The 23459-nt window shown below is 43.0% G+C and overlaps 1 protein-coding gene across 1 annotated transcript in view; it reads left to right on the forward strand.

Moving 5' to 3' along the window:
* Positions 1-212: 212 nt before the first annotated feature.
* GALNT9 (polypeptide N-acetylgalactosaminyltransferase 9) overlaps positions 213-23459 on the forward strand; it is a gene marked incomplete at its 3' end in the record, with an annotated part of 149382 nt that continues 126135 nt past the window's right edge. Inside the window, exon 1 of the mRNA XM_084271881.1 lies at positions 213-478. Within this exon, the coding sequence (XP_084128007.1) occupies positions 238-478 (241 nt within the window). The 5' untranslated portion in view covers positions 213-237. The remainder of the gene's footprint in view (positions 479-23459) is intronic.

Raw genomic sequence — 23459 nt, forward strand, 5'->3', positions numbered from 1 at the left:
GGCTCCGCGCCCCGCGCTTCCTGCGCGGCCCCTCCCGCTCCATGCAGCCCGGCCCGCCGCGGCGCGGCCCCCTCGGGGCGAAGGCGGGCGCCGGGCGGGGAGCGGCGCGGCGGTGCTGAAGGACAGCTCCGCTCCGCGCCCCTCCGCGCTGCCCCGCGCCCCGGCCGCGCCGGGTGGCCGCGAGGCCGCCGGCCGCCGCGCCTTGATGTACCCCCCGCCTCCGCGCCGGCGGCTCCCATGGCGGTGGCACGGAAAATCAAAACTTTGTTGACGGTGAACATCTTGGTCTTCGTGGGCATCATCCTCTTCTCCGTCTACTGCAGGATCCAGGACCGCTCCCAGGAGCTGGTGCAGATCGTCCGGAGCGCGGACCGCCGGGCCAGGAGCCGCGGCGCCAAGGTGGGCAGCCTGGCAGACAGGGAGTCCATCCTGCAGCGCCTGGACCATCTGGAGGAAGTGGTCTACAACCAGCTAAATGGTACGGAGGGCTGCGGGGGGATGCAGCGCCGGTGCTGTGGTGCCCTGTGTCCTGGGAGGGTGCTGCAGGTTGGGGAAGAGCGCTCTAAGTGCCTGCCGGCTGGGGATGGAAGCCCGGGCATTGTATGCACCGGAGCTGAAGTGCTAAAAATGAAGGGACAGAGGTGGCTGCAGGGCTTGCTGTAGGGATTTGTTCACCGCTACCCCCAGCCCCATCCCCACCAACTCTCATAGCAAAGGCAGGACCTCTTCAGTAGATACAAAGTTAAGGAGGCTGCAGAGTTCACGGGTTTAAGGACTGATAGAAGTCCCTACAAACTGTACCAGGTTTTATACTTTGTCTGAATATATTAACTCTGCATGGGTAGGTGTTTGTATAGCAAATACACTGCTAGGATATAGCTGGAAGTCATATAGATGGTCTCAGAAGTAGTTTAAAAACATTCTGCTGAGTTCTTATGCTGTGTACTTTTAATGGTCTGTTTAAACGTAGCATCCATATGTTTCCTTAATGACTTTGCCATTTAAATTTGATATTAGCGTTGGTGAGGAGGGGAAGCATCCACCACTTCTCTTTATGACGTTCCATTCTAATTCACCAGCCTTGAAAAATCTTGGTGGGTAAGCAAAGAACATTTTCCATGGTAGTTAGAACAGGCTAAGCCATAAAAGTTGTTATAGGACAACTACCATTTCACATAGAAACTAATTCTTCAAAACAAGTGCTTTTGTGTTTGTATAGATTTGTAAAGTTTTAAACGTGAACCATCGCAGAAGTAAGTACGTGATTAAATACATGAGTGCTTTGGACAAGGAGAGGCTGAAGAAATGAACTTCTACATGAAATTACAGTATAAATGTAACACTTAGTGTCTAGCACCAAATAAAACTTCCAGTGTAAATATGTTGGAGTGCACCAAATGTGCTTCCAGGCTGCCTGTGGAAATCTTACTCGTAATGTTGATTTAACAAAGGCAACTGTAGCCTCAAAATGCAGACAAATAGGAGGGTTAGGGTAAAGTATATTTCCTATTACTACTTTCTGAATGGCTGTATAAATCTAAGTAGGTTAGACTCTCATGGCAATATGCAGTCTATAGCAGCAAGCGTTACAGAACAGGCAATGCCCTTAATGCGCTCCTGTGCAAGCGGGGAAGGGAGAAGGGGAGTGTGGGTGTTAGTCACGAAAATACACGTTTGTGAATTAGAGGGAGAGTGTCAGCAGCTGCGTTTCCTGACCGTGTTTTGGAGCAGTGTGGAAGAATGTAGGATTGAAGAGGAAAATCCTCCTCCCAGATTCATCAAAGCCATTGAGTTCCCAAGCTAAATTAGATTAGTCTCCAGGCTGTATCTGTCGTAGCTGAATTAAATGGGCGTTTTTTTGGCCCAAATTGATTTGTGTGGTGGTGTTCATAGGTTGGTTTTTCCCTGCTCTGGCTTGGTTCATCTCTGCTTAGCATCTACTGGAGAATCAGCAGGAGTCCTTAATGTACTAGGTGGCCGTCCATGCACATAATGACTGTGACTTTGTGAAGTATTTGGGGGACTTTTTTCTTCATCTCTAACTTGGTTTGCTGGATTTGGAAATTCAGTGAAATTACTTGAATTGAAACGTTATGTTGCTGCTTCAGGTCATGACAAACACTGTAGATAGATTCTTCTTGAAAGTTCTTACACGGGAAGAATACAGAAAGTTTCTCAAGCTGAGCTGTTCAAATTTCCTATTCTTTTCCCTTCAGTTCCCTTCCATTTCCCTACTGGGTTTTTTTATTACAGAGCAGTACATTGACACAGATTATTTCATCATCCATGTGAACAGATACTTTGTCACTTTTTTTTTTCCCCTGTACCCTGTGGCAACAAAACCAAAAAGTCCTAAAAAACCAGGAGGTGCCCCACTGAAATCACCAGAGTTGTGTCACTGGAAGTGAAATCAGGATGGAGGATCTGTGTTTGGGTTTAACTCGCTGGTATTCTGTTTTTAATATCATGACTCATTACTTATGCCATTAATGGGCATAATGCTGCTCTGGCAGCATTGAGATGCAAGGGAGCCTGTCTGTGACAATGCTCTGCCGAGTTTCACAGAAGGGCTGGTATTACACAAGCACTCTGTCTGCTCTGGAGCTCTGCAGTTTCATCCTGTTGCCGAGCAAGGCTGTTCAGATGTTGTCCTGTATACGGCTTTATCACAAGGCTAGAGAGCCACCTGAGGCCTTCTTAGATGTTACTGTTTAATGAGGTGGGTCAAAGGCCCTTTATAGGGAGAGACAGGCACGGGTACAGATTTTATTCGTAAGGAATATAAATTCCTTGCCTACTCAGAACTCCTGCAAGCACCAGGAGTTTGAGTCTAGCTCACTGTTATTGTTATAGTAGGTCTGTCCAGATCAGCATTACAATTTTCTACTCTTGGTTCTTTTTATTTTGAGATCAGCAAATTTAGAGCCACATGTTAAGTGTCTTCTATTTTTGGTAAAAAAAGTCTCAGTGTTCTTTTATTTCCCTCTTCTATTTGGATGAGTCCTAAGCTAAGACCTTACCTGGATTTTCTAGGGACTCTGTTGAAGATCCAGCACAGTATAAAGATGCTTCTGTGTGAGACCAGCCCTGCACCCGCAGCCATACAGAATTTTTTCTGTTGTCCTTGCTTGGTTTCATGTAATCAAAGATAAAAGTAATTTGAAAAGTGTACCTTCTGCAAGGAAAAATAGGCAGTGATGTTCCAAGTGTTTCAAGAGAGATCACTAGAGAACTCATTAACTTTTCAGTCTGAATAAAACACTGTGCATACAATGCCTGTGTGTACAACTCAGAGGACGGTGTGTGAAAGTCAGGAGGAAGCTGGTCCTTGCTGTTATCTTTGGCAGAACAAGAATTTTTTAGAATAGAATGAATGAGAATTGCCACAGATCCCTGCAGAGCCGAGCAGACATACACCCAAACAATAGTTTTCAGTTGGCTCGTGCTTTGGATTTCTATCAACTTAGAAAAATACTATTTTCTGAAAGCTTTCTTTACACTCAGCTGCTGCTGGTTTTGGTGGAAGTAAATGAATAGGGCATGCAAAGGGAAAGGAAAGCAATGAAAACATGTCTGTGGAAGTTCTTTGGTGAGACTTTATGTTACCTCTTAATATTTGACTTTAGGCATAACATTGATTTTGAAAAACTGAGTTATTCTAGATCTAGTTCATCAATCAATATTTTTTGTTTCATTTTTTACTGCGGTGTTTCTGTTGATGAATATGATTTATTGTCAGTCAACACAGAACTAATGCCAGATAGATTTAGTAGCAATTCGTGAAATGGCATAATGATAACACCTTGGTATTTTCTTCCTCTGCCCCTATTTTTTGTAAAGGGGAAAAAATAAAAAAGATTTAATTGACTGATTATTTTTTCCCCCTAATCAGTTTTGCATCTGAATCTGTTGTTAATGATTTACCATAGAGGATAAAGAATTTTGACGCCCCGACTACAGCATAACCTTTCATGCCAAAAGCAATTGAAGGGTCAGACTACAATTTCACTGTAATTGCCTTTTTCCCTTTTCACTGTCTCTTTCCAGTAATACACAACAATCAATACAGCATGTAATTAGATTTCATTCAATCTGCAAAGATTAAGAGAGTTTTCATCTTCTCATTATGTATGCTCACATCATGCCTTCCTACCCATGTCTTCTACATTAGACCTCTTTGACCTGTTCTGTTGCAGATGTGGAGGGCTGAGTTTGGAGTATTCCCTTGAATTTGGCAGATCATCATTCTTTACACATCATAATTTAATTTTGCTCTCTTTGGGAAGATTAAATACAATAGCAATTTCCAGTGTGATAAATGGGTTTTATATTGCATATGCATTTCATGGAGGAGGCTCGGGGAAAAAGGTGGACAATTCATATAATTGCAGCACACAGGCTTAAAATGATGGAAATAGCAGGTCCTGGGTGCATAGGACTGATTCAGCCAGACTGTGACTCCTGATTTTTAGAGTGTACTGGAAGCAAAGTGATTGCATTTAAAATTCAGCCTGGCAATCTGCATACTTAAAAGGTACGGGAGTATTTTTAAAGGACAGCTTATTCTTCGTAGGCTCGGGGCTGGTTGAAAATGGTTCCAAATTTCTGTATCAAAGGTGCAGGTCAGAAACAGGACACAAATGAATTGTGGGAATGTCCACATCAGGTTTGTCAAAAATAAGCTTTTATGGCTGGTAACTTTCAGTTCCTTTGCAGAGAAGAGTGGCAGAGCCATGTGTGCATGGGGTAGGATTAAGTGTGGCTGCCGCCCTTGCGTTAACGACGCTGCACCTTCTCATACCCACCTGCAGATTCTCATAACTATTTGTTTAATTTGCTTATGGTCTGATGTTGCCACATATGTGACAAAAGTAGCACTCAGTTACCTCCAAAAGCACCAACGTATCTCTGGGGCCTCCTCTCAGCCACGCGCGCTCTTTGTACTGATGAGCGGTGTCTTCGCGTGGCCTTGTGTTGAGGACTGCTTCAGGAAATGCTGGTCAGGCCTAGTGAAGGCAGGAGTGAAAAATGGCAATTACATCTTTTTCTTTTATTTTTACGTTTGGCTGCAGCTTACCTGTTTACCACACAGCATGTAGCAAGTATTTTCAATTGTTCTGGGTCAGTTACTCAAGCTTAGGTAAGTAAAATTTGTTACTGGCATGACCAGTAACACCTTCTGTATTGCCCAGGGATAGTCAAGTCCAAAGGACTGATTTCCACTTCACGTTTGCTTTAGCTATGTTAGTCTTGATTTGTGGAGCAGAGGAAACTCATAATCAGTGATTTCAGGCAGGCCAAGTCTTTATTCCCCAAAATCAGGGAAGAAAACATCATGAGTCAATGTTTCAATAGCTCCTATAAAAATATTTTCAATAGTATTTTTCTGTTTAGGCACTTTAAGAAGAAAACAACTAAATGTCCTTAGAAAAAAGGAATGTAAATCTGTTTTTTAAAATGGGCAACTTGCATTCAACTCTTCAAAATATTGGCAAATACAAAAATATGTCTCCATTCCAGCAGCATAGATTTTCAAGTCTTTCCTTGTATTCTGTGTTTCATATACTGGCAACTATTTTTTATGTAATGTTTCTGCTTTTTGCTTTTGTAGCTGGGAAGAAAACTTATTTTGACAGAAAAATCATGTGGTAATTTTATCATTGACTCATTTATCTCTGTAGAAGTTGAATCATCTTTACTATATAGGATTAAAAGCAAATGTTTGCAGAAGTGGGAAGAAAATCTTTGGCTGATGTTGGTTTTGTTGCCTTGTAGAAGGAATTCCAGTTCAGTTTTAATCCAGTTCAGTTTCTTGCCATTTCTTTGTAGATGTGGCTGGAGTTGGAAAAGCATATATGGGTCTGTCATCTTTCTAGGGAAGAGCTGCAATGTGGTTGTTGCACATCTATAACCAACGTACAGTTTTAGAGGATTAGGAAGCCTGGCTGTAATTTAATATCCATTATAGCAGGAGGTGGGGTTGTTTCTTTGAGTTCAGGGTGGTGGGGTTTTTTTTTTATTTGATTTTATTTTTTTTTAAGTAAAGGAAGGTAGTAGTTAAACCAAAAGCATCACTTAAGAATGCAGTTCTAGCCACTGAGTGCATGGCTGTCCTCCAAAGAAATAATAAGATTTATGAAAGGAAGGAAAAGAAATGAGTCATGTTTAACAAATCTTCCTTTTATTAATGCCCCTCTCTAACCTTACTAATGGGTACTCAATCTCTCTTTCTCAGTATACTTGGCATGCTTTTTTATTATTGTTATTATTTGTGGGGTTTCACTTGGTAGTCATTTCTATCACTTATTTTAAACTAACAAATTGAAAAGGGAAAAAAAAAAGAGCTTGTGATGCTCTGGATAACAGGAAGGAAGAAAGCCAGTGACAGCAGAGCAGCTTCCAACCTTGTTGTTAGTCCTATTGATCAAAATTGTCCTCTGAAGTAAGAGAACTTGAGCTTCTGAGAATGAAAACCGGGTAGAGATCCTCCCACTGTCCCAAAGTCATCTTCTCCTGAGAGCACAGAACTAAAGCAGCTCAGTGCAAGCTGGATGCATGTATGACTTGTATCTGCTTTTCCTAAAACCTATAGCTGTGGTGCCATGGAAGTGGCTGTGAGTATCCAAAAGCCTTGTAGGTGGAGGCAAAATGCAATTCAATGAAAGCAGGTTAAAAATTGTCTTTCTACTCTATAGGTTTTGTCCTTTTGGGTGTCCTGGAATATCCAGGTTTCCCAGTTTTGGAGATAAATTACAATGGAACTGGTACCTCAGCAAGTCCTGTAGGACATTAAAAGAGCATAAAAATCACCTGTTGCAAGGCTGTCTCTTGAGCCAAGTTTTGTTTGACTTAGAGAACAGAAGGGAGTAATCAAGGAGAGGCACGATGCAACGTGGTCTCATGTCCTCTCATTTACCTGGGGCTACTTTGAGTTTAAATCTGGGGTAGCGCAGCTCGGGATGAAAGTGAAAACCCTGGCTGTGTAGTTTATTTCTCCTTTCAGTCTGCTAGGTTTTCAAGTCACTATTAGCAAACTCTCCAGTGTACTGAAGAGTATAGAATTTCACCTGGGGAAGATGGCTGCAAAGCTTGATAGGCTTCATCTTTTCAGTGCTGGCTTACTTCTAACTTCAGTTCTGTCTTCTTTCCTTGTCCTCAGTATCAGCACTGCAGTGTGCAAGCGCGTGGTATGGATAATCTGTGCGACTTCTCTGGCCTTGGGTTTTTGAACTCTGAAGCAGTAGGAAGGGGTGGTCTTTTGCATTAACAGGAAATCCTTTAAAACAGAGAGAACTGAGGATGCAATTCCTATTTGTGGCAAAATGGTCCTCTCTTCAAATTGAGCTTCACCAGTTGACTTGCTCAAGTGATGTCACGCCTGTGATCTGGTGTAGATCTAAATGGTGTGAGCTGTGTGTGTATGCAGGTCTGTGGATGTCCAGAGAAGTGGTATTTTGAAGCTGAGTTCTTTCTTGTCCTTCTGTTTGACTGTCTCCTCCCAGGGAGAGGGAAGTGGGCTTGAGCTTCTGCAGTTCTTCACACTAACTTTTTATTCCACCTGGTTTAGTTAAATTGGACTCATTGCACTTCCTGTGGGAAAGTCACTGGAACATCCAGAGATGCTTTCAGACCAGCTTCTTACCCCTCTTACTGCATTTTGCAAGCCATTTGATTTCTGAATATTCACAGAATCACAGAACTGTAGGGGTTGGAAGGGACCTCAAGAGATCAAGTCCAACCCCCCTGACAAAGCAGGTTCCTTAGGACAGATCACACAGGCATCCAGACAGGTCTTATATATATACATATATGTCTTTTATGTCATCTCTCTGAAACGTGTGTTGAGAGGCCTTACTTCAGTTACTGCAGACAAGTTTGTTGGTCTTGTAGTAAGAGGAAGAAATGGGTTTCCTCTGTGTAAAGTAAACCCACTTGCTGTTTGCCATCAGGCTAAGCTACTCTCTTGCAAAACCGTCTTGTGAAGCAGTTGTGGCTACCTGCCTCCTGTTATTTTACGTGGGTAACCTGTTCTGAGGGATCTGCTCTCAACCCAAAGGTAAGCCTGGGACCATGAATTGTTTTGTATCCTCAGTGAGGGGAGTCCACAGTGAAATGGTGCAGAAGAAAAGGGGCAATTCCAGGAATCTCTGACAAATGGCAAAAGGCCTAATGGGGTTTTTTTGTTTGGTTTTTTTTTCAAGTATGTCCTTGATTGCTGCCTTTGGAGGAGAGTCCAAGGGCAGTTACAGAGTAGATAGCTGAGGAGACAATAGACTGATTCTGCTTTGTCATCGTGACCAGTGTGGATGCCTGGTTTTCTCAGGGGCTGAAGAGTTGTCTAAGTAAATGAGCAAAACATTTTTAGAAAAGGTGAGAATATAGATTTCTGAATATTTTAAGCCTTGTGCCACCTCCTAAGGAGCTGTTCTTTAAAAACCCTGCCACCACAGTCTGATTTATACTTTTAATACTTGAGCTGTAATTTGCATGTCATCCTGGGAGAATGGGCAATGATTAAATAAACCAAACCAAGGAAAAGATTTTTGAAACAGCTTCTCTAAGCAGTGCTACTTAAAAGCAGATCTGTTGGGCAGAGGTACTTGTTGTCAGAGTACTATGGGAGAGGGTTACCTATTTCACAGCATCATTTGGAAATCACATCTAAATAACCCAAGCTCAGTGGATTAAATATGCCTAAAATATAAAAGAACATGTTGGGTATTTGGGTTCCCCAGTACTTTTCTTCCAGTCTTAACCTCCTGGGTTAAATGTGGGAGCAAATGCCTAAGAGGCTGCTGCAATGCCAGTATCTCCTTTGGGTTGAGTAGCCCCTCATAGAGCACTGGCTTTTGCCAGTGCTCTCTCCCAACAGATCCCTGATGCCTCCCTCCTCGTTGCAAGGCCAAGACACATCTTGTGGAAAGAACCTGTTGATGGCAAGGCCTTTGTTATCTGTGTGCCACTGGATCTTGCTCCAGCAGCACAGCTCCTTGCCTTCACAAACCAGTGCTTTCCCCTCCTCTGTGGCAGGGGGAAAAGAGAAAAGCTGAGCCTGTGAAGGCAAAAGGCAGCCATGGAGCTCAATTATCTACCTTCTACTTGCATTTCGGGGCTACTTATACAGGCAATCCAGTTGCCTTTACTGGAGTACTTGTGATGAGAGTAAGTGTTCTCTAGTGTAAGGGTCTGACGTGCTTTGTAATGCATGACTCAGTCCAGGTTTGCTAGAGTTACATTTGAATCATGGCTTGGTACAAGCAGCATGAAAGCTCTTCCAACTAGTCTTTAATCTCTGATAAACTGATCAGGGAAGAAAATGGATCCTGCTAAGTCTCTCTCTTCTGTGAAGTTCTTAAAATATTCAGATCCTGTGAAACGTGACTGCTACTGACAGAGTAGTGGGGCTGTGTGAGCTCATGCAGAAACACCTGAGAGGGGTACCCTCTGTCGTAGGGTTCGAAGGCTTGGGAAGCACGGAGCTGGTCTTGCTGGAATTAGTGATATGTTACTAGTTTTTTTTTCTTGGGGAGAGCTGCTAAAAGCCATGTCTGTGATACAGTTAGCAGTTGTGTTCAGGTACAGGTCTGACACTGCTCTCTAAGCAAAGCACAGATCCTGCCAACCCCTGTTGTGCGTCATGTGGACAGTGACAGATACTGCTCATTGGATGGGGTAACTTGCTCAAATAGGTTTTTGTGCCTGCAGCAATGATCCAAACTCTCCTCAGCTCACTTAGTTCTCTTGAAGTCAGTTGCCTTAAATTAACCTGTGTTACCGATCCAGAAGCACCAGCACAGTAACTCCAGTAGTGAACTTCTGCCAGCGGATGAGTGGTAGATTGGCTAGTTATGATGTGTATTTAGTATACGTGATGAATTTCTGCTGTGTTCCTGTACTACTTCATTGCAGTTAAGTGCAGGATCCTTCCTCCTTGAAGGGTTTGGAGTGACTCCTCTTTCCAGTATAGAACTGGAGAACTTGGTGTTTCTAACTCTTACCCATGGAAAGGCATCTGTGCTTCTCTGTTTCGGCCGCGTGGCTCCAGCTTGCGTTTTGCAAAAAGAAGCACACAGACCAGGAGGTCAGATTAGCAGGCTTATCGTGGCTGTCGTGCTCCTGGTATCAGAGCGAGCTTTGCTCAGAGATCAATTTATCTGTTTCCACAACACTGCACAGTACTATCTACCTACCACAGAGCAAACCTGGATCCAGTTCTCACACCCTTTCCATTTTGTACGCTGCTGGACACAGCCCCCTGTGCCTCAGCTACTGCCTGTGATCCCGCATCCCTCAGCCAAGACCCACATGGTACAAGCTCTTCTCTTTTCACCGTTGAGATCTGCTTCTGCCCATGATACTTTCCTTTTGTGCTGGGCAAATTGGTGTCTAACTGGGATCCAAAACTAGGCTTTTCTTCAAGAGTTTCCTCAAGATCGGAGAGGTATTTTTAGTGTGCATATACCTTTAAATGTGTTTGGGTTATCTGCTTCTGAGCTGAATGCTTTAACCACTAGCACGTTGGGGGTTGGGCCCAATGATCTCTTGAGGTACCTTCTAACCCCTTGGATTCTGTGATTCTGTTTAACAAATCAAAACAAATGGAGGATGATGTAACTCCCTATTCTTTAGGTGAAAACTATGACCTCTGCTACGTTCTTTAGAGCTGTGGTGCTGATGCAGTCAAAAGTTTTCAGACTTCAAAGCAAGGACGAGACTTTTAATTTCCACCTTTTCAGCATCTTCTGTTGACTAGCTCTATCCTGAACCTCAGCCAAAGGTTTAACCTCTCCCTGGAGGGAGAGCAGGTCCTTGCTGAGAGCACTCAGCTGGGACCCCAGATGCTGGCGCCACAGAGTTATCCTCAATGTGGCACAACACTTTGGAATGCAACAATACCTGGAAATGTGCAAGGTCACACATGGTCTCCAGTTCCTGTTTTCCTCAGCCCAGACTAGCGTCCTAGCCAAAGTAGTGCTGTACCATTCCCAAAGCAAAAGGGGCTTTGCAGCACAGGAGCTCATTTTTCTTGGAAGGTATCCACCATGACAGCAGGAGAGGAAAGCCCTCTCCTGCAGTACTAGAGAAGTTTGCTTCTCATTTTGTCTCTGTGGTGTTTTTGGTGGGGTGATGGGGTTAATTGGTTGTTTTTCATTTGGATTCTTTATGCTGGTTTTGTATTTTATTTGGCAGTGGGGCCTCACTGCCCTTTCAGAAATTGAATTTACTTTTTCTACAGCTCTCATGCCTCTAGGATGTGAAACTTTTGTAAATAAAAATGTATTTTTTGTTACATTAACTCATTTTCAAGCAAGCCTTGTGTTGTAGAAAAGATTGGCGGCATTCTTCCCCGTGCATACTGAACGGAAGGCAGTGATAAGACTAAAACTATCCCCAATTGAAATAGCATTGTATAGCCCAAAGGTTAGTCTTCCTTGGGATAAAAATTTGCAGTTGCTTTATAGATTTCTTGTAAGGCAGACTCCTAGTTATCCAGCTCCATGTAACGTGAGGCTCCTGATAGCTGCACGGTTTTGCATCTGTGAAACTCAATCCCGTTGGTGGCTACCACCAAACCTGCCAGTGAAAGATGCTGTTTTCCTTTGTGTTGGTGTCATCTGGCTGATAAGGCTTGTGTATTCCTGCGTGGTTTGTGTTACAGGCACTGTACTTGGTGCTGAGCAAAGGACCAGGTACTCCAATAGAGAAAATAGGTTTAGCTGCACAGAACTGTTAGTCCTAAAACATGATGATGGATTGCAGGTGGCTCCGTGTAACAGATGCAAGTGTGAGGTAAGAGTGAGCTGACCATGTTCAAGTTATTAAACAACCTAATGCTAAGCTGCTCAACTGCTAAAATAGTTGGTGCTTACAAATTACAGAAGTGATTCAGTGGGTTTGGTTTGGAAAAATGGGTAATTTAGGTGTCGGTCTGCATTAACCCTGGGTTTGGAAACCACTTTTTTTTTTGGTAGTTCTGTTACATAATTCCTGTGTCACACAAAGAACCCCCAGAATCCAGGTTTGCAGATTAAGGCTTCTGACTTCCAGCACCATGGCAGCCAAATGCTCTACTGGAGCCTGCTTATGTCTTTCTTCCTGGTGACTAGTCTTTTCTCCTGCTTTTTAGTGATCTTTTGCATCTACTAGAGGTTGTAGCTCTCTCAACACTTGAAGAGCATCATCTTTTTTTTTCAGTGTTAGTACTGGAAGAAGAAATGAAGAGATTTGCAGGTATCAATTAGGAATTTCCTGTTTTTTCTTCGATTTAGTATTTGGCAAACTCACTTGGTACATCCTTCCTGGGGTACTGCTTTAGGCATAAGCCTGAACATGTCAGCACCTGCACTGAACACTTTGCTGTCAGCTACTCCAGCTTTGAATACACAAAACCAGTAATCTCTGATTCTAGACCTGTGCCAGCCTCATCCTCCTCCTGAAATAGATCCATCTGGCTCAAGGCATTGCCATTCAACAGATAATTAACTCAGGAACGGAAGTGGCTTTTATAATGCTAGTATCCAGCGGGGTTATGTGTAAAATCTTCTGTTTTCTGGAAGAGTGGGCTTGGTGTGGTTCCCACATTGACAGCCGTGTTCCCATTTCAGGCCTACAAAACTCTGTGCCAGGCTGCAGGAAGCCATCTTAGGCAAGGACAGGGAATGAAAGCTTTCTTCTGTGATTCGTTCCAACCCCGGTCTGCCTGACAACTGGATTCCTTGTCTTCCTCTTCCTGTCACACATTACAGAGTTCCCAAAGTGAAGATTTTTAAGTTTTCCTTGTGCGGGGAGAAGAGTGAACACAAGTTATGTGGAAAGGAAGGGGAAATATTCATGAGAGAACAAAGGCACGGCCTAACTTTGGAGCTGGGATGGTGCGGCCTGGCATGCCAATGGACATGGGCTGAGTGATGCAGCGTCCATCGTTGCAGAGGGCATTTTTGCATATGTTACGGACTGGTTGTTTAGGCATCCTCTCAGCCTTTAATCATTCTGATGGGAAGCTGGAGAACAAATAGTGCTGTCTTGGAGACACAGAGGCGGTTGTGGAAAAATGAGACCAGGGAAATAATTTATAAAATTCCTATTAGAGTTGCTTATAGTCAGAGAAGTGAGTGTGGAACTAGTGAACTGGAGTAAGGGTAAAGCCTGTAACTACTCTGGAGTAGACCTGGAAGTGGTGAGAGCTGTCACTTATATAGCCTACCTAATGGTGCTGTAGTAGCAAGATCAGAATGGGACCCAAAGGATAGGACAGCCAATGCAGGATCAACACCAATTAGACGTGACTGGGTAATGCTCTGTGAAGACTGAGATATCCTCTGTGCTATCAGAAAGCAATACTGGGCATTCCTGGATAGAAATTTGTTTTAGAGAAAAGAAGTCAGCACGTGATCTTGTGGTTTTGTACCCGAACTGGAAGAAGATGCCAGTGATCTGCTTGATGGCTGATATTGTATGCCCATGGCTTCTCAATGCTAGATATGAGTGTTTCAGCATACAGTTGTGAAAGTAGAGGCTGATTACTTTCAAAATTATTTTGACAGATAATGAACTGACAAATTCCCTCTTAAGATACAAAAAGGTTTTGTTTGATACTGTGCTGATGAGTCTGTGTGGATTTGGGATCATACCTCATTTTATATTGCTTTCAAAGTTGGGGTGGGAAAAGAAACCCTCCTATAAAGAATTAGAAGGATTAATTTAATAAGTGCCAGGGAAAGAGGCAGAGTTACATGGAGCGATGTGTGCTGCTGTCACGGTGCCTCACCTCTGTGAGTGTCTGCATCTCTCCTTCCTGAAGGAAGAAGTGCTAATTTAGTGAGTCAGGCATTTCCATATGAATTTTCTTTAAAGTGCTGTCTTTACAGAGGAGACTGATTTTTAAATGGGGTCCCAGACATACCTCATTATTTCATTAGGAATCCCCTAGTCTGTGACCAAAACCATGATGTTTTATCACTTAACCCCATTCTCAAAATTGCCACTAATGCTTGGCAAGAAGCGTGTGTTTGCTCACAGAGGCAGGAACTGGGGCCTAAAGGAACAGCTTCAGTGCTAGCTTGAGAGAAAATATGTAGAGCTGCTAAAATATAAGATACAGGATTAGGAGCCCTGGGCTTCGTTTCCAGGTGTGCCTTTCCTTTGCTCCTTAGCTGGTGTGCCAGCTCATCTCCCTGCTCTTCTTCCTCTCCCCTTCTCTGTCCTCTATTGAAGTGAGGAGGTCTGAGTCCAGACTAGTCTGTGCAGTGTCTTACCTCGTGATACTGTTAATCAATGATATAAATAACATCCAGACAACCAGCAGACTTAGACATCCAGTAATTACCACAATTAATCCTAAAAATAAGCATTTAGTTCTTTGAGCAGCAAAAAACAAGAAAGCTGACTTTCTTGTGTGTTGGTATCCAAAGGTGAATTCTTGGGTGGTCTATAATAGCTCCAAGAGGTCTCTCGTATTTGATCTTTCACTGAACCTCTTCTCTCAGTAGGAATATTTTAATGCTGCTTTCTTCCCAGATGTCGACTTTTGTGACACTTGCAGAAATGTAATTTTTGGAGACCTCTGACTGTCTGCCAAGCTTTGGCTGAAATTAGACACAGTCCTCAAAATTTAACAAGCAGGGGTGAGGGAAGGGTATGAGAGAGAGAAGACTGACCAACAAATTCAGACAGCATGATCCTGCAAACTGGTTTTTCTTAGAAAACCAGGCTAAATATTGTTTGGGTGACAAATTGGATTTTTAGTCATTTAAGCGAAAACATGAAAATCAAGTTCTTAGCTTTCAAAGGAACCAGACTCAGATCTTCACACTGAGTTCCTATGCTTGCTCTGTTAATTTGTGATGATAACACAAGCATTTTTTTCTCTGCTTTCCTGCTTACTTCAGTTAACAACTGCAGCAGCATGAAATTTCCCTGATGCTGCACCAGTATTGTAGGAGAACCTCCTTTGCTTTTAGCTTCCTAAAATGACAGACTTGGGTCTCACTAGCTTGTCTCGTTACCTTTCAGTACTGCCTGATTAAATTATGTGAGGAACAGAGGAATGAACCTGTACTGCTCTTTGCTAGGCAGTATGAAGCTTGCCCTGCTCCTCATCTCGTCAGCTAACCTTCGTGGCCCAGGGTGCTCAGCATTGGCTTTCCCTGGGACCATTTGGGACTGGAAAAGCTCGTCCTGCATATGGGAAATGTGGGTCTGACTTGACGCTTAAGCACGAATGGATAGCATGTCTGCTCTGCGTCCTTGAGGAGTGATGAGTCCAAGCTGTAAGCTCAGACCTCAGTGTTCTGAAATTCAAATTCTGAGTCATGCCTCTCTCTTCACTGAAGGATCTTTTCCTTGTTAAAGGCACCTTCTTTCACTGTCTTCATTTCTCTCTTTACTGTGCAATTTAGCATCTCGTAACGTAGTTGTGAGTACAAACCTGAGATGCACCAGGGGACAGGAACATTCATTCTGTTACGGAATTCTGCATGACACAAAGGAAAGAGCTTGGAGTAAAACTGTCTCTGAAAACTTAGATTTCTTTGTACATTGCCTTGATGGAAACCAGATCAGCACTATTGCAGTCAGTGGCACTAGGAAGGTAAATTGGAGAAGTCTGATCAGCAATTTCAAGAACATCCATTGTCTTTATATGTGATCTGAATTCTGTGTGTGTGACAGCTTTAAACACGCTCGGTAGGTGGGTCAAAATAGCATGTCGTTAGGAAATGCACCCCCACCTTTGTCACACAAAGCTCACTTTGTCTTGCAGTGAGTTTGTCAGGGTCTAAACTAGCCGTAGGTCACAATCAATTCGTAAAAATACCAACACACATTGAAGCCAATCTTGTAATTATGAATTCAGGTATTACAGCAGTGCTGGTTCTTAAAGTGCTGGTAACAGCGGATCGTAGATTTCTCAGTCCTGGAAGTCTAAGTCGATTTATCTTTATATCACCGATAAACCAGAAAGGGCAGAAATCAAAGTAAGCCATGTTTTTATTACCACTTTTAAATAAAACATTGTGCCAATATTCTTTCCCTAGCATTACATCTTTATTTTCTCAAATTATTGACAGTTGCTATTTATCCTCATTTCTCCTTTCTTTTGCAAAGCTATCACATAGTTTGAGTTACTACTTCCAGAGAATACGGTACCTAATTCTTCTTATTTTCCCCTGATGAATCCTTGTTTAATTGTATGCTTTAAGCTACCCATGCAACATGGTATCATTCATTTCCAAATAGGCTTTCTTTTATGAATTTCAAGAGGCAACACTTCTCTCTAGAGCCAAAACCAAATCCTGGCTCAACATTTCCTTAAACAATAGCAAGACATTCAAAACCAATTACGATTCTCAGCACTGTGGGCGGCTACTACTCTGTGAGCAGGAGAGAATGAGACCTTTAGTTGTGGCGTGTGCTGTGATAGATCTGCTGTAAATGTGGCTGTCAATTTATCTCAACAATTAGGACTCTCTGCATATTAACTTTCTTCAGCCACTGTAGCTTCAACATTGTAAGCATTTTTGGGTCAGATGCTGGATTCTGGGCTGCATTTTTGCTGTTTCAAATGTGTCCTGTGTTTGGTTTTGAACTGACTTGTCCTGCTGGTAGAAAATTAAATCATATGCATATTAGGAGGTCGATGGCAGGAGGCACTGCAGCCTGGCATTGACAGGCAAGGCACAGCTGTAGTGCATGTTGACATGAGATATGAAAATGAAGTGAAGGGAAGAAAGAGGAGGAAAAGCAGAGATGCAAGTTCTGTCTCAAACCAGATTTCCAAGCCAAACTCTGCGAGAGGTGTTGAAGATGTGCCTGAAAGAGGCACACAAACACAGTTCAAGAAAAACACACATATCTACAGATGTAAAATAGGCAGTCTGTCAGGAAAATGAGTATGTTTTTGAAGCCAGCCATCAATATTGCTGTGTAATGATGCAAAAGAAAAGTACGTCACCTCTAAAGAGCCTGCAAGGCAGCCTCACACTGAAAGGAACACAGAGGAATCAAGGCGCGCTCTGGCTCCTGTCAAAACCGGTGTCCAAATTGACTGATTTTCAAGTGTGGCCCTTCGAAGAGATCTGATGAAAGGACTTGAAATGTCATGCCTTCAGTGGCCTCTGTTCTCTAGTCCTGTCTGTTCCCAAGGAGAAACGCCTGATGGTAAGATCAAGAGGCAGCAGATAGAGAACCAGCGCTGCTCTGGCAAAACCAGGGACCAGGGACCTCACATCCAGGATAGAGGCCGGGCAGTCACACTTGGAGTATGGGAAGAACAGCAGTGGACGTAGCCAGCAGGTCTGTGGGTGTTACATTGTCTCTTTATTGTAGTTGCATTGCCAGACGTGGTGACTAATTTCACAGCTGTCAAATATCAAGATCCTGCTTTCAAGCACGCTGGGATTTTAAGTTCCTGCCGCTCCTCTGGCTGGGCTCAACGCTGTCATCCTCTGCTGTGTAAAAAGGGTTGAACAACCAGGAGCTTTTCAGTCATACAAATGGCAAGTGTTGTATGTGACTTTGTTATTGGGAAAGCTGCCTGTGTGATTATGTTAGTATAATTTAATAGCAGGCTGTTTAGGTAAATGAGCAGGGAGGCATATGAATGTCTGCAAATAATGTGGAGTGTGATTGCAAAGCGATGCTGCAGGAGATGGGCTCACCTGGCCCTTGGTGAGAGCTTACCAAAGACTCTTGAGTGAGCAGGGAGAGAAGAGTCTTGCTTAGTCTTGAACACAATCTTGGAGACAGAGCAGAGTCTGGAGGGTGCTGGACTGAAACCTGGGCTGAAAGGAAGTAATTTGGCAGAGCTGGCAATGTCAGATTGGATACAGCCTTCAGTTCAGCTAGGCTTTAATACCAGCACAATACAGTTTAGAGTAGTGCAAGCCTGTGTAGGACCTGAAGTTAGATAGATATGCGGGTTTTTTTGATTGCTTGCATTTAAAGATAATTTCTTCCTTAAGGAACCGAACCTGTGGGATTTACTGCTGTAGCTGAGCTGGTGTGAGAATAGGCCAGTCAGGGATTTCTCATCTAGAACTGCAGCAGAAATCAAAGGGGTATTTTTAATGGATATAGAGACATGCAGTCAGCTCTGTAGGTGCAAGAAAACATCATTGTATCTGACAGCATCTTTGCAGCTGTGGGCTCCGTCCTGCCAGACCCAGGTCAGAACTCCCTTCCTGCAATGGTTTGCTGTTTCCCTCCCCTACCTGTGATTCACAGAAGCAAGCTCCTTGTTTTTCAAAAGATCTATTCCTCATTTGTGAAATGAAAGCCCTTTACCTTGCCTTGGAGCAGCTTGTTGCTGTTTCTAATTAAACAGCCCCAAAGTTTTAGCTCTTGCCCCTTGGGAGTTTTACAAGGAGAACTCCCTTTCCCTTTCTCTAGAATGGCTCTGTTATCATTTTAATGATCGCTTTCCCCAGGAGTTCTCACCCCTGTTTCCCTGGAAAAATTAAAGAAAATCTAATATATTGATACAGATGATCCATTTCATGTGAGTCAGTGACACTCTGACCGTGACAGTACCAGAGAATTCATTGCTGCAGGAGACCATTGAATCCAGTATTAGTGGCCGGGCTTCTAAAGGACACCGGGTAGTTTTAAGCCCTATTTCTACCTGTCTGAGTTAAGATAATGAGGGTAATCTAATATTATGCTTCAGGGCTTTAGTTACCTGCCTATGGGGTTCAGAAGGGAACTCTGCTTCCAGGGACTGTGCAGAGTTTAATTGGCCAAGTGCTTTACGATTTGTGTTTCGTTTCCTCTGAAGCCTCAGGTATTGGCTGCTGCCAGAGGCCAGATAACAAACTGATGACACTCAGATTTTCGTCTCCTTTTAATATCAGTGGGCTGCTGGGCAGTAACACCAACATTTCAGCTCCCCCTTTTCCAACTCCAGATTTATGCCATCACCACAGGAGGAGTTTTCTGGCTTTCCTCCAAATCCCTGAAGAGAAAAATCCATTTTATATGTTTCACCAGCATAAACCACAAGTCAGCTGGGACTCGAAAACTTCTGGAAGAATCTTGGCATCTGTTATTTAAAGAAAACAAACTGATCTTGCTCCGTGAACGATCTTTTTGATCGTTAACATGAAAATGGAAAAAACCAAATCAGAATTGCTCATATATAGTATAGAATTGTGGATGTGGGGTGCAGTGAGGGTTTTGTTGTTACTCAAAATTTAATTTTAAAAATATATCACATAGGTCTCCCTTGTTTAAGGGTCTCTGCTCTTTAGGAAATAGATTTTGCTAACATGAAGGCTCTGACAAAATTCTGGAGGCTTGGGATCAGCATTCTGCCTCACAAATGGGCTTTTATCTTCATCTCCAGTGGCCTGTGTAGTCCCTATTTTTGGTCCTTCCAATCGTCAATCTGTTTATCTCCTCCTGAATTATCTGTTGTAATTAGAATACATTTTCTCATCTCAAGGGGAAACCAGCTCCAAATGAGTATTCTATAAAAGCAATTACTTTTGATATTAGATATCTGTACATAAAAACACAGTATTTCTTCCAATTAAAAAGCACTAATGAATTTTGTGCCTGGAGAGGGAGTAGCCTACGCAATGCTACTGTTTCTGCTAAGCCAATGAACAAAAAATTGGGCATGTAAAAGGGCTGCTGCAGCCAGCAGTGTTGTGTGTGAAACACCTTTGAATAGCAGGTCAGGGAGAGAAAATGGCTTTGCAAGGACACATGTTCCTTTCCTTCGCCAACAGGCCCACCGCCTGCGTTGATGCGCTTGGCCATTCTCTGCCTGTGGGCCTTCATTACCCATTTTTCTTTGTATTTCCTGAGATATTCCTCTCTTCTTCCTCAAGGTCTTAAATCGTGCATGAGGAGTCTTGCACTTGGCGTGGAGCAGCTTTAACGGAGATCTCCTTGTGGACTTTTTCCCTCTATTGACACAGGAGAAGTGCTGATGAGCCTTCTTAGCAGGAAACCTGTCTTACAGATACCAGAACCACCATCACCCATCATCTCAAAACAACCTGAATGAGCAAGGAGCTTTTATTAGAGAAACATCTTGATCCTGTAGTTTTGCCAAAGACTATAAATCCTGTCCCTAGCTTACTTTCCCATAGGAATCCTCTCCTTTTCATCCTCAAGCAGCCATCTGTGTATGGGGGCCACATTGGGATAGGTTCTGTTCAACAGGGTAGAAGAGATGCTGCAGTAGGCTATGAAACCACATGTTTTCTTGCTGTTATGACAAGGATGAAATCCACAGACCACTGTTGCATTGCAACCTCTGCTCTCTTACTGATATGTGTTGTCATCTTCCTGATTATCTTTCTGCATCTGTTTCTTGACTACAGCATTGATAGTGAGCCCTTTGGGGTAGAAACTGTCTTTCTGGGCTTGTGTGGCAGCTGCTACAATGGTTTTCTGGATCTAGAGTACATACTATGAAAATGCTAAGAAAAAAAAACCATTCTGGGAAAATCCTGCCCTTCTAGGACTTACTATAAAGGCTTTAAGGATTAATACATCAATATGGTCGGGGCAGAGTGTGTAGGATGGAATAAGGGTCAGCTTCCAGCCCAGATGCTGATAACAGCCCTGGGCATTTTTATGGCGTTTTCCATCTATTGTGGTTTGAGCACTTGACAGATATTCATAGGTTGTGCCTCTGAGTGCTTTCTGCAAGCAGGAAATGTCCTCACTTTAAAAAAGAAACTTAGGGCAAAGCACATAAGGATTTGTATATTGGTTGTCTTGCCAGATAATTTGTCCTAATCTACATCATTTTGGAGGCTCCTGATTCTGCATTCTCTCTGCCTGACTAGTTTCTGTGGGCAGAAAAGGAACAGCCCTCCTACAGACAGAGCCAGCAAATCACTTCATCCCTTCACCACCACTCAGCAGTCTTCTCACAGATAAATGTCTATAGGATTGTCACTCATCAGTGGATGAAGGTTGAGAAACACTATCTCAGACTCGCAATTGAGCAGACAGACGGAAGGGTCTGGAGATGAGGTCAAGGTAAAGAAAAAACACTGCACCATCTTGTTTCTGGAGCCAAAGGGTTGCACGTTAAGTGCTTCTCAGCTTTACAAGTTTTTGTACTTTTTTCCTTTTCAAACCATCAGCCAGAGGATACTGTTTGTCTTTTCCCTGGTATGTCTTCCAAGATACTTGGGGCTGATACTGGATACTAAGGGACATAAATCTTTCAAGCAAGGGTGCAGCAGACTTGATTACAACTATAAAAAATAGGACTGTATTTTGGATCTCAGATAAATGGAAGTGCTGAAGTCTTTTAGATTGGATGGGGTTTTGTTTGTTGCTCTCTTCTTTGCAGTGAGTTGGAGCCTGCACTACAGTGGAGGGTGATTTGGTGAATGTTTCTGTATGTAAAACTAAATCTCATCCACATGCAGCATTCCTTCTAGCTCAGAAAGTAAGCCCCTTTGAGATGGACAAATTTCAGATCAGTTCCCTGGGAAGCAAATCTTACATATTATGTTGGCTTACTGCAGGGTGGTGGCAGGAGAAACGGATTTGGGATATGGGAAGTTGGGATATGCCAAAATTAAGGGCCAGGGTCTGTTTAACATTTAAATTGAATCATGAAACAGATACTACTGACTCCTCATGGTGCATACTACTGTTTGCAGAGTTGACTGAAATAATGTCAAATAGTGAAAAAGTTGCAAATAAGATTGGTTTTTTTTTCCTGGCTATTGTTGATCTGGGTGTTTACAGCTGCAGAATTTCTCCAGGTTTAATTTTGGCACACTGAGCTGCTAATGCATTCAGCAAATTTATGTCTCAGGGACAAACCAGGTTTTTTTAATATCCTCCAAGACAATAAATGCAGAGACCACATTCAGATGTGGTCATTTCTTCATTAACTATAGTTTTTGCAGTATTTACAGGGGTTGATGAAAGAGGTAAATGTGTTTGGTTTTGGCAAATTTTTGCACGGAATCCTTTGGCAAAAATGAAGCCTACAGCATGGGAGAGGGAGGAAAAAGAAAACACAGGCTGTGAAACTTGCTCAGCATTTTGGCAGAGTCAGGGTGGTATCAGTAGATGGAGAAGAGAGAAATGCCATTCTGCATGTGATGCCCTATGATACTACCCCACACCATGATCTCCTGCTGACATCACAGGGAATTACTGGATAGAAGATGCTTCAGCTTTTGCCAAAGCAGGCCTGTGTTAGAAACTGAGGGCAGCTGCTTTTGAATTCCTAAATTAATCACAACAGGGCAAGAATTCAGGTAGTCATTGATTGTAATTTCTGGCACCACCACCGTATCTTGTGCAATCCCGGGGACTTCCTTAACCTTTCAACTGATCATTTCTGCCCTAAGGTAGGGAGGATGTCCCCTTCCAACCTTGAGGGCCATTGGGTATCCTATGAGATCTCAGTGATAGTTGCAGAAGAGCAGCAAGTGCCATAGCTTTCTGTATAGGGGGGATGCTTTGTATTCAGTAGCCCAGTGAAAGGACCTATGAACCAGTACAAGCTAGGGCAAAAATGTTATCCTGGAGAATTCAGTGGCTAAGGTTAGAAAGGTTTTGCTTAATTCTGAAAAAGAAATCTTTCTCTGATACTGAATCTCAAGCCCAAAATGTGCTTCTTATGGAATGAAGTAAATAACTTGGGTGCTTTTTATCCAGAGATTTCAAAACACTTTGTAAAAGTAGTTATTGCTGCCAGTTTGTAACCTCTGTGCATCCCTTCTTTGTCAAACCACCTGCCTGGTGGAACTCATCAGCTCAATTTGGAGTTGAGACAAAGCTCCTGGCACCTTTTCTCTGGGATGTAGCAACAGTGCCCCATAGGCACCTGCTTCACCTCCCAAGGATGTCTCCTTTAGCACCCAGTCCAGGCAACCAATTGAATGGAGCAGCCGTCAGAGCATCCCTGGGCTCTGCTAGGTGTATATGAGAGGCAAGGAACTGTTTGTTCAATTGAGTCTCTTTCTGCTGTAAACATGTTACTTTAGAAAACTTGTTCCTCCAAGTTATTTTTAGGGATCACTAAAAGGGAGCTATAAACAGCAAGACAACTGGTGAGCTGAGACCTTTTGCTTAGTGTTGAACAGCTCGCTCGTATTGCTCTTTCTTCCTCCTCCTCCAACCAGCTGCCTTTCTTGTGCATCTGCTTCAGTCTCACACGCACTGTTACCTCCTGAAGGAGGAAGACCAATTTTTTTCCTCTATGCCTACAGATATGCCAGTCAGGGAGGCTGTAACCTTCAAGTTCTCTTTCAAGTTGAAACAGAACAAGGTTGCTAAATTAGCCCGAGATTGTAATTTGGGGTGGATGCGTTGGGGCTGATTCATTAGGTGCAACTATTTCATATCTGCTTCCAGACGGGTGGTTTTGGTTAGAAAAAAGCTTAAGAAAATGTTGTAAGCTGAATGTTTTAGCTGTGTTATTAAACCTGTTCTAGAGTCTGTGAATGTTTTTCTTCTCATTCAAAAGGCACAAC

Source organism: Gallinula chloropus, assembly GCF_964237585.1.
Source record: "Gallinula chloropus genome assembly, chromosome: 17".
In the NCBI taxonomy this organism is placed as follows: domain Eukaryota; kingdom Metazoa; phylum Chordata; class Aves; order Gruiformes; family Rallidae; genus Gallinula; species Gallinula chloropus.